The 12,116-nt window shown below is 38.6% G+C and overlaps 1 protein-coding gene across 6 annotated transcripts in view; it reads left to right on the top strand.

Annotated features, from left to right (window-relative positions):
• Positions 1–12,116, top strand: part of ZNF462 (zinc finger protein 462) — a 151,686-nt gene that overhangs the window by 113,161 nt on the left and 26,409 nt on the right. For 3 of the 6 annotated variants that reach the window (XM_025163995.2, XM_025163993.2, XM_025163991.2), the window contains exon 8: positions 1,326–1,445. The exons of the other annotated variants lie outside the window; for them this stretch is intronic. In XM_025163995.2, the coding sequence (XP_025019763.2) occupies positions 1,326–1,445 (120 nt within the window). The remainder of the gene's footprint in view (positions 1–1,325; positions 1,446–12,116) is intronic. 6 annotated transcript variants of the gene reach the window in all.

Here is a 12,116-nt window from a genome sequence, read left to right as displayed (position 1 = left end):
TCACCATGATCTTGGAAGCATCAGCAAGGAAATCCATGCAAAGAAATGGTCCTGCTTCATGGACTTCACTCTTCCATCTTGGTATCAATTCAATCATCTGCAAAATTAACACTTTATTTCAATTTCTCCTCTTAAACTGTAGAAGACTCGTTTTCTATTGAAGTATATGTGGCAGCCATTTCAGTACACTAAGCCCACATTGAATAATATTTAGTCTTGTCTTTTCCTCCCTCCCTCCCTTCCTCCTCCACCCACCCATAAAAAATGTTTTAAAAGACTAAATAAACTTGTACCCTCCAGTCACAGCTGTAGGAAGTAAGCCATGTTAGCCTATGGTGACAAAAAATCAAAAGGAGGCTGATAAAAATTAGTTAGCTGGAAAAGGTGCTAGCAGACTTCTCCTGATTTTTTGCCCCCAGTGACTAACACAGCTCTTCTCCTATTACATCTACAAGAAGTACCAAGTTCAGTTGAATGCAGTAAGCTCCAGCTCACAAAAGTTTATGTCTTTTAGTAAGATTTGTTAGTCAGAAAAGGTGCTACCAGACTCCTCCTGATTTTTTGCCAATCACAGCTCTAACCCCACAATAAATTCTTTTACTTGTTTTTCTCCAGCTGACTAGAGAACCATTAGCCATCTCTGTCTTTCAAGGTGGCATTCCTGGCAGCAGCCACATCCATAAAACAGTGAAGGAACTCTGTACCCTTGGAACAGACAGACACCCCACCCCCGTTTCCTACAGTTTTTTCCTGAAAAGATGATTTTGGCATGAAATGTCTCCTCCCTATCAAAGCTGTTATTGGATTTCTGCATTAATCCTTTAGAATGCGTGTTAGACACCTTGGATGTGAGAAGGCCCCTAGTATTTTATATTGAACGTGCAAAGTGCTGTTCATAGATGCTGTTTGTTTGCTATGCTGCCCCAAGAAAGGGCATTCCAATTTCATTTCAAAGATTTACTAACTCAGAGAAACCATTAACTATTGGCTTAGGCTGTCAGGAGGCTACACTTCCTCTACCAAAAGCCCACTGGGGATATTCCGTGAAAGTGGTATCAATATCAATATCTGATCTGTAACAAGGAAAGAGTCTAGTAGATCTTTGCAAAGCAACTATTTGGTTGAGTGAGCAGAAAACTGTGGTGGGCTTTGGAAGGGTTGTCTTGTCATTCTTCTCAACTAGTGAAGCAGCTGCCTACCTCCTGGAGTTAAGCTTACTACTCTCCCCTGTGTGTGATGCCCAGAAACTATAATGAAGAACTGTAGTTCTTCAAGTGGTCATCTGTGCATTCACAGCTCCTCCTCCCCTATGTTCCTTTCTTCAGATGCTTACTCATCAGTCTTGGGGAGCTGGGGGGAATGTTGGAACCCCATCCTGATGCATGTGCAGAGGGCCAGGCTTCCTTCCAAAAGTCTTTGCTGTAGAAGAAGAATCACAGTTAGAGGTAAGGAATCTGTTCTTGTACCCCCAAAGGAGAAAAGCAACAGTGGTGCCTTTATGAACTCAGGCAGCTGCCATTATAATTTCCCATAATGTCCTGGAATGATGTAGCATGGCTCAGGTAGAGAGTGGGTCATTATAAGGAATGTGTTGCCAGTTTGTCACAAGACAGCCACAGAGAGCTGGTGGGGGAGAGTGGGGCAAGAAGAGTATTTACTTGGTTGTCTGGAAAAACAAATACATTCTGTTCCTCTTTCTTTCTCTTCTGTTTGTCTGGAACCAAGTTAACTGAGAGAGGCAAAAGTGGTTAATGCCACCTACCTTCTCCCAAGTTTTCCTCAAGCTGTCTCCTATCTGGCATTTCTTATGTGGTGTTGAGCTGCAATTTTTGTAGTGCCTGTCTTAGTTCCTAAGCCACTGTGGACGCAATCTGGTTACTATGAGTAGATGATCCTTCCTAGGCATTGCTGTCCATATCGTCTTGCCATATACCACAGTCACAGTGTTCTGTTTTACCAAACTAACACTGTTAACAAGAGATTCTGAACATCCCCCCATATTTAAGAAGGGGCTCCCATGAAAGCCCTGTAACTCTTCCCTGGCCATTTTGTTGAGTTCCACTTGGCACTCAACAAAGGAGCAGCAGAGAAGACCCTTGCACTGTTATCAGCAGTGCTTGGCAATTGTCCAAATTACTACTTTCTGATACCGTACTTGTAAAAAAACCCCTCTGTTTACAATAAGGAACCCTCTGCTTAAATTGCCTGCTTAACTACATATAAACCTGTTTAACTACATATAAGCCTGGTTCCCTATCCATTGGCATGTAGTCTTACAGCACCTTTTATATATTTAACTTAAGGCTTGTGCTTTAAAAAAAAGAACAAAATTTATGCTGGCTTATTATGGGCAATGATTTGATGCTGTGTGTGAGCCGAAATACCACAAATTGGTGGCTGTCATCTGCTTCTGCAGAGGAAATGTTAGCAGCGTGTTGTATTGTAATAGCATACTTATCTCTGTTTCTCATATGGTAAGTCCTAGAGTTTCAAGTAAAAGTATAGATATACAGTTCCTCTATCTTTCTTAACAGAGGGACTGAGCCAACATCCTGAGTGTTAGTCAGTACGTTGCATGTACCTCCAAATTGTGGGCAACATTATGTTGGTTTGCAAAGTAGTCTCTAAAATAGATATCCTAGCTTGCATAGAATAGCATGAGCATGCTTGGCGTAAAACAGGGTTTTTGTTGTGCTTACAGCCTAGCCTGGTGGCCCAAGTATGTCCAAACTGATTGGGACTGTTCTTACTGTTAACAGGGAATGCTGCATATGGCACAGGCATGACTAAGGCTAGTAACTGAATCTATACTTTATCTTAATAAAGTTAGTAAAAGTATTAATTGGCAAAAGCCATGGTGAATAGTAGAAGTTAATATCTGTAGACTTATCTGATGACAACCATAGCATATGGAAGATTGTGACTTGGAATATGGAATGTAAGAGGAGTAAAGGTAAAAAATGAATGAAGGAAATGAAATAATGAAAAATAGATACAGGTAGTCCTCACTTAATGACCACAATAGGGTCTGGAAAATTTGTCATTAAGTGGGGCAGTCACTAAGTGAGGCATCACGTGACCGCCCCCCCGATTTTATGACTTTTTTGCAGCAGTCATTAAGCAATTCACTGTGGTCATTAAGTGAATCATATGGTTGTTAAGCGAATCATGCAGTTAAGTGAATTGCGATTCCCCATTGATTTTGCTTGCTGGAAGCCAGCTGGGAAGGTCATGAATGGCGATCACATGACCCTGGGACGCTGCAACCATCGTAAGTGCAAGCTGGTTGCCAAGTGCGTGACTGTGGGGGCGCTGCGACGATTGTAAGCGCAAGGGCCGGTTGTAAGGTTTTTTTTTTCAGCGCCATCGTAACTTCAAATGGTCGCTAAACAAATGGTCGTTAAGCAAGGACTACCTGTATGTTGTATGTCTGTGAAACTAAGGGGAAGGGAAAGAATGAATGGTCATCTGATCTTGTGGATTATTGATGAATACATTCAGGGAAGAGAAGGTGTAGTTTAATTGTGAGCATAAGGGTTAAAGTGTATATCTAAAAGTATGACATTTAGATAGACTGACGTTTGTGAAGTTACGTTAATTAAAAGTATGAAAAATATGGTTAGTGGAATGGTGAAGTGAAGGAAGCTATGGATGAGGAAAAAATACATGTAAGAGAATTATTGTTTCCGAACAATGAGGATGAGAGAAAGATATTTTACAAAGAATTTTAAAAGTTTATTAAAAAGTTTATAAAGCTATGTTATAAAATATATTTTATTATATTGTAATACCGAGAAAAATAGTTGGAAAGAATGAAATCTTTTATAAAGCCACTTTATAAGATATTTTATAATTTTATAATACAGTGAAAAAATGAGTCAAAAACAAGAAGGAACTGTTAAGTTTAAGAGGCAGAGCAAATGCAGAGTGGCTTTGATAAAAGTAAACAGTGGGGCTAAACAAGGAACCTCCAGCAGAGTTAATGGAATTAAAAATAAAAGTGATGAAGTAATTTTGGATGCTACTGAACTGAGGGCATGCTGGTAGGAGTATCGGAGAGATTATTATGAAAATGATGATATTCCAAAAAGTGGAATTGAAACAAATGCTGTTCAAGAAAAAAATAATGACCAAAGAAGTCATAGATGCTGTTTAATATTTGTGTGAAGTCTGTAACTCTGCCTGATGATTTGAAAAAATGCTATTGTTCCTCTATACAAAGAGAAAGGTAACAAGAGTGGCTGCAAAAACTATAGGATGATTAGTTCATTAAGTGTACCCGGAAAAGGTTTTGCAGAGTTCTGATCAAAAGGATATGCTATATATTTTACAGTGAACGAAGTCTGGGAAATGCAATTCAGGTTTGTGCTTGGCAGAGAGAATACAAACCAGATGATTGCTCTTCAGCAAGTCATTGAGAAGTGTATAATGCAAGGAAGTTTATTGTATGTTTGTTGGTTTAGAGAACATGCATGATAAGGTGAATAAGCTTAAGCCATGGACTTTTTTGCATATGGATGGAATGGTAGGTTGGTGACTGAACATGGTAAGAGCGATATATGATAGAAATAAAACATGTGAGAATAAATGGAATGCTTAGCAAATGATTCAGCGTTGAGCAAGGGGTAAGACAGGGACATGTGATGGATAAATGTGCAAGGAATACATTTAATGATGTTAGAAATGTATCAGTTTGGGAATGTGAATTTAAGTATACTTTTTCATGCTGTATGTTAGCTGAGAACCCATGTGATCCGCAGTGAATGCAAGAGGTATTGTACAGTAAAATAAGGCATATGAAGCTGGAAATTATTGTGTCAAAGGTTAAGGGGGTTGCATTTGACAGGGAAAATGGAAAGAATTGCAAGTTATACCCAAATGGTGAAAAACTAGATTGAGTTGATAAACTTGTAATTATAATAATAATTTATTAAATTTATATGGCACCCAGAGTCGCTGGGAGCTGGGCAGATTATTATTGTTGTTGTTATTATTATTATGTACCTTGGTAGAATGTTTAATAAAGATTGAAAAATGAATAAAGAAATGTTAAGACATATAAATATAGGTAGAAAGATACAGGGTAGTGTGTGTGTTTTTTTGCTAGAAGTGAAATATTTGTTAAAAGTAGCGAACCTGAATGCAGGGGATACGGAATGCTTAATGAGCAGGTATAAAAGAAGAAGAAGAAGAGATTAGGTAAAAAATGAATGGATTAAATACAGAAGTGAGTGACCATGTGGGGCAGTACGGAAGAGACAGATTGCTTGTATAGAGAGAATGAATGTGGAACAAATTGTGAATTGGTCAAGAGGAAGAGGACGTCCAAAAACGTTGTGGTTGGGTAGAGATGGAGAGATTCTGAGAAAGAGCAAGGTGTGAAGCTTTAAGAACAAACGGTAATGTATGAAGCGTGTGTGGTTGTGTTGGTGGAAGCAAGGGTGGTATACAAGGATAGACAGGTATGAAAAAATACAATGAATGGTGTTGGTATAAGCCAGTTTTAACTATATGTCCTTTCATTTTTTCTTCTAACATTTTAAATTTTGTTTGGCTTACTGTTTCTTATTCCTCTTCTGCACTTTGCATATCACTGCTTATCCTGAAAGGGAGCAGTGTTGTGGCTATCTATGAATGGAACTGAGCCAGCAGCTCACGGTTGAGAATGTGTCTATTTGTTCTAACCATTTTTTCAGCTGGTCCAGCAAACCTTCTAAGAACCCGACACTCCTCCTTCCAGCAGAATATAGAAAAAGAAATTTAAACATCCCCCTGGTTGCCTTTTCTCTCTCCTTACAGACTTGAAGCCCAGCCCAGTGCTGTTTATATTCAATACACTTATATGCATTTCTCTTCATTCTTGGACTCTGCTTCGTGCTCAGATTGTGGGATGACATACAGGGTGACGTAGTCAAGCTCAAAGCTTCCTGGGGATTTGGTGCTGTAAGAACACCTTGCCATTTGTGTCAGAGGAGTTTGCTGGTGTCTGCTCTGGGCCCTCTTATTTCTGGTGGTTGGAAACACAGACCCACAGCGGGCACTCTGCCAAGATATATCAGAGCTGTGCCATGCGATTGTGAGCTCTGAGCAGCCCCCTGCCAAATGCCCCCCGTTTCCCTTGTTTTGGGAAAGGAAGGTGGAGGGCTGCCGCTGATGAGGAACCTCTGCCAAAAGATGCAAATGAAGTTGCTGTCAGCAAAGCTTATTTTCCCTGGGTTATTACTGTTGGCTGCCCTAGACTTGTCTTTCTCAGGTTGTGCTATTCTTATATATATTAATCCCTCCTCCCAAATCTTCCAAACCATGCTGCTGGTATGTATTATTAAAATGACACCGTTTTTTGGAATCATTTACGTTACCTTATCCTGTTCTATCCAAGTCTGTTAAACACACATTCTTTGGAGGGCTAGTGACATCTTTAGCTGAAAATACCCTGACACCAAAGTATAGGCATCAGTGTGGAAGGTGATGCCTACTAATTATAGTCTGTATGTCAGTGGAGAAAGAACTTTCTGGCTCTCTCCAGAAGCATTGGGATCACAGCTCATAGGATTCCTAAGCAGAGGACACAGTTTATGTCACTGCTGTTTTGATGCCATAATTCAGCTGAACCCTTGACTCTGTTCCATAATCTAACCAATGTTCGGCTTCTCTCATGGCTTGCCTTTTGGTTACAACGTCCAGGATCCAAGAGAACTTGTTGAGTAGGTGGATGGGCATCATAATGAGTGGTGAACTTCAACCCTGGAAGCCTAGAGTTTAAATCTTTGTTGAACCACGGCACTCACTGGTTATTCTTGGGCAATTTTAGGAAAAATAAAAAGGAAACAAATCCTTCTGGCTTTTGAGTGTATTTAAGGCAGGTGTTTTGCTATTTGGAGCCATAACTGTTATCTTTTTCTGTGACAATACTTCACCTGATTACTGAACGTAGATTCACTGATTCTATTAGTTCACTGTTATGACTGATTCTTATATTTTATTCAGAAGGAGTGTTCTACTTTAATTTTTTCTTATAAAACACAAGTCCCATATTTATTTGCCTTAAATTGGCTTGGAAAAGCTTTAAGAAGCTCCTCATATCCTTGAGTATATCCAGAATGGGGGAAATGTTTTACAAGGAGGAGGGTTCTAGGAGACTTGGCCCAGACTGCAGCCTCTTGAGACTAATCTGGAGTTCATGTATGAAGATACTAAACAGAAACCTGTTTTCATCAATCTTTGCTCCTGTTCCCCAGAGCAGAGCAAGCAGTTGTGAAAAAGGGAGAGTTGTTGTCCAGGGCCTTTACTTGAAGTACTCTTGTAGATAAGGTTCATCACTTGAGAGCAAAATGAGGTTGGGTGTTTTGTGGATTGTTAGAAATGCATTAGTGTGGGCTGTGGTATAATTTCAGAAATGTAGAAAATGCCATTCCAAATTAAAATAGAAATGGTTCTTTCATGACTCATGAAATGTAACGCATAGGATGCTATTGTGTATATGTAAAAACAGGTCCATGTTGCAATTTCATACTGGACATCTAAATGATACTTGAACCATGACTATAAACACCTGTACACTAGTTATATAAAACACTGTTCCTTCACCTTGCTGAACACTTATTCCATATCTTAATGGCTAATTACAGCCAGAAAGTAGTTTTGTGGTTAGAAATATAAGCTACTTTTCTTGTTATTACTTTATAGTTTTTGTAGATGACTGTACAGCAACAACAAAACCCTGTGAAGTTTCACAGGGTAAAAATAGCAACAACATACAAGGCATGAGTGTACATGAGAAGGTTTAAAAGAAACAGTAAAGTAATTGAAAAATCGTCAGAACTGAAAGAACATTGAAAGCTGCAGGCATTAAGATTAGTTATATAAAATAGTTTTGTCTTTTTCTAAAGGCATTGAAGTAGATGTTAGGACTGTGCAGAAATAATTTGGAAAAGATAATTTGGTGGGTGGAAGAGTGTGAACATACTGTCTGTTTGTAACAGTTTAAAGCAGCCACATCTTCCTAGAATCATGTGGCTCTTTTGCACCTGCCACATGATCTCAGGAAAAGACACAATTGCTTTCAAGAGTTGCAGCCATGTGCTTCATTCACATCTCCATTCCATGGCCCTAGTAGATGCTAATTAGATTTTCTGGGAAAGGCATTTGACTGATTGGCATGCTGCATTGAAATAGTGGTTTCTTTTCTAGCTGCCTGTCCTAGATCTTTTGGTGGGAGCGCATCTTGTGTGTTAGAAACTCAAGTGTTTTGTATGGGTCTCCCACTAAGTCCATGTTCACTTGCTTTCAGTAGTTTTACTCTCAGATTCGTAAGAAGGCCAGTTGCAGTTCGTTCTATTCTGGTATCTTAGATTTATGAACTTTCAGTTCTAAACAGGGATTTTACATGTTCTGATTAAATGTTTCCTTAAAAATGAGCAAAAGTTGAAAGAAACATTGTAAGAGAGCAGAGCAAAAGTTCAGGAGGAAGCTGTAAAAAGCATTAGCTAGAAACACAAACAACTTTAAAACTGATGTTATTTGCAGATTTGAGGGGAGGGATGGGGGAGTGATATGGTCAGATATGGAGTTGCCCTCTAAGAATTGCTTTCCCTGAGTTGAATGCATAGGTGCATGCTTTTGTGTTATTTTCTTGGTAGAAATTTTCATCTTTTTACTATTCCCTTTTTACCTGGAAATGGAAATTTCTTAGGTTTTTCATGTTATATAGCAGTTTTACATACATCAGCCTATCGATACCAGGGTTAAATGTTGCAGTTTCATTTTGTTTGTCTTCCTTTTAAGGGAAGAAATTTGAATGAGACAACTGGACTCCAGGGAGGAAAGCAATGTATTAAGCTGTGATTTAAATTTATCGTCCATTAAAATCTCTATATGACCTCGCCTTGCCCTATAGTTGCACAAGAAATATATTAGGGAAACTGTGTATGGCTTGTTTGAATGCCATTTGATCAGTTACCCTTGCACCATAAAGGCTAAGAAGTATGACCTAAAACTTCCAGAAGGATAGAATTCATGTCCCAAACTTCAAGGTGTGTTTGATGGAGCTATAGAATTAATTTTAGTGTTGTGATCTAATAGAGCAGAGATAAACTACTTGGTACCGTCCAGAAGTTTTGAACCTGTAATTGGCATACATAATGATCATGAACAGCGAGAGTAGAGGGAGTTATCCGAAGAACATCTGAAGGACTTCATTATGGAGCATCCCTCCAAAATCCTGTATATTTGAATAGAAGCCAAGAAATGTCCTGTTCAACCATTGTTATTTCTTGTTATTGTTTTTTCCATAATAGTAGTTAACTGTAGAAAATTTCTTATCAAGAACTGGATAGAGCCAGTTGGCACAACTCTATCATGATGAAGTAAGCAGTGTTCTAATTATGCTTAACAACTTTTCCCACAAGCAGGTAATGGCTGCGTTTGTGGTTTGTTCAAACAGATTCTGGGTTATTTCTCTTGGGACAAGCCAGAAAAGGAAGCCACAATCCATCTATAGTTTATTACCCATTCCCTGAATCAAAGAAGCACAGACTAGCAAGTTCTTCGCTCATCAGTGAACTTAACAGGGTCATGCAAATCACTTTAGAGTATTTCTTCTCTTTTGGTGATGTTACAGATTGGTTAAATATTATAAACTGAGTTTGTAGCAATTAGATAAATCTCTCCATTACTTCAGATTATAATTTATATTTCCTCCTTTTATTTTCCATTTTTGTTTGCTTCAATTAAAAGTTCTGTCTCTTTGTGGTTATATTGATTTGATTATATTTTGATTCTTGACATTCAGCTTGTAGTTCTGAAGGATGAAATACTTATGAAGTTTCTAAATCTCTTTCTCTTTTTGGAAGTATAATTTTGCGATATTTCTGATCAGCATGTGTAGCTTCCCACTTTAATTATATCTGCGTTTCCATATATGGCACAAATTTTATAAATATATAAAGCTTGCTTGCTGATATTCTTCATAGACTTCTTTCCTTCCTCACTGGAATAAAATCTGAAAAAAATTAGGTTCTGTAATGGAATATTCCCTTTAGTGAATCTGGAATAATGCAGATGTTTCCCCTGTTGCAGACAGAAGTCACTTTATTTTCAGTTCTATGTCCAGTATTTTCCATACTTGCTTATTATTTCATAATGTTTCAGGCTTCATGATGCTGTGGGTCGACCAAATGTCAGAGCGGATAAGGTTTACATCTACTTTGCCCATTGCAACTTAGGTTGATGCAAATCAGCAGTTTTAAACAATAAAACATATGTGGCTCTATTTATGTCTGGTATATTTTTCTGAAGTACTTTAACAAAAGAAGGGAGAGCTGTAGTATTACTCTGCTTCTCTTTCAGGCTCTACCCTTTTTTTTTTTTACAACAAAGGGTAACCTTCACTGTGTTTTCAAAGAAATTGGAAAGACTTAGAGCACGGTCCCACACCTACTTACTCAGAAGTAAGCCCCATTCATTTCAGTAGGGCCTATTTCCAGAGCTAGATTGCAGCCAGAATGAATTAAGACAATATTAATAATCCTAGGTGGCTCATTGAACTGGAGTTCTTTTCTTTTAGGTAATGTATAATAATGTAGGGAAAGCACGCAGTGCATGGCTTCTTTTGTGCCTCTTTGCCAATGGTAATAGGAAGCACCCATGCTTTCTGTATAATGACGGATTCGGTGTGTATGTGCATGCATGCCTGTGTGGACTTTCACCTCATCAACTAATCTGTGTATCTTTGGGTGCATTGGACAGCATAAGACAGGCTGCATGTATTCTGTGTCATGTGACCAGGAGGGAGGCGGTCTTAGAATGGAGTAGCCTGTAGCATTCTGAGCCCCGGGCTCTGCCATTGGGACGCATTGGGAGACTTTTCTGACATGTTTTCTCCAAAGCCCTTGATTGGTCTAGCTCATTTTCACCCTAAGTCTTTCTTTCACCAGTTTCTCCTTCCACACCAAATTTGGTCCTGTTCCATTCTTTTTTCAAAAAGTGATCTTGCTGACCAATGGACAGAGTCCCAAGCCCCTTTACACAATCCCTTTCCTTTGGTTTTCATAGGAAAGAATAAAAGCTGTATGAGTTGTTTCGTTGCTGCAGCCAAGCCACAGTTGTATCTTCTTGGGGCTACTGCTTCTTGCAATAAGAGAAGGTTGTCATCTTAGAAGTTGTTTGTCCATGCCTGAACGTTGCTTGAACTTTCATCATCTGATATTTGCCAGCCGCTGAATGTTTTCCCATTGAAAGTGCTCCTCTTCCAAACATGACACAAATGTTCCACCTGCAGTTGTGAATCGCATTCATGCATCAAGTCTTTGCCATTAAAAAATGTCAGTGAGCATCTGGGAATGAGCCTTTTTTTTTTTTTTACTACTCTCATCCCTAGTGGCATAGAATAAAAAGTTGCAGCACAAAATTTGTGTTCAAAATACTGATATTGAACAAGACCTCCAGTTATTTCTTTATTTCAGCTGTATATATTTCACTTTTCTCATGAGACTTATAAATTGCACACACAAAAGCAGTAAACTCAGAAAAGACAATAAAAATGATAAAAGTGTTAAAGCAGAATAAAAATCAAAAGCAACCCCCCCCCCCGCATCCAACATCAATCCATTACAAATGTGAGCATGTGACTAGATGTTAAACTAATTTAGTTACAAAAACTGAAACATTTTGCATTTGATGCACTTTTAATTCTGCAAAATGAATGTTAATGCTCTATGAATGTTAATTGTAACAGGGCAGCCTGAATCTGAAATCTAACAGCTTATAAAGTTAGGGCTCCCAGATACGGGCTGCCAGAATCGATACAGTCATTCAGTGGCAGCAGTGATACAGAAAAATGCTGGAAAACCTCTTTGCTGCCATCTAGTGATCATCCACATTTTTGCAGCCTGGATCCAGTATCCCTAAAAGAAGAGGTAGGTGTGCACACTTAAAGACATTACTGTATGTTATGTGTATTTGGATCTCCCTTTTTGATAGCTATTAGACTATCTTTAAAATAAAAGAGAAGGACATCCAAAGAAAATTCTAATTTCCACCTGAAAGCTAAGTTAAGGGATAGTGTTCTGTATCTTTCAAATTCTATGCTGAGCCTGTTAGAACCTAATACCAGCATT

This window comes from Python bivittatus, unplaced genomic scaffold (assembly GCF_059951505.1).
Source record: "Python bivittatus isolate LINGU-HERP-01145 unplaced genomic scaffold, Pbiv_v1 ctg000850_np1212, whole genome shotgun sequence".
In the NCBI taxonomy this organism is placed as follows: Eukaryota; Metazoa; Chordata; class Lepidosauria; order Squamata; family Pythonidae; genus Python; species Python bivittatus.
This window is presented reverse-complemented; position numbering and strand designations above follow the sequence as displayed.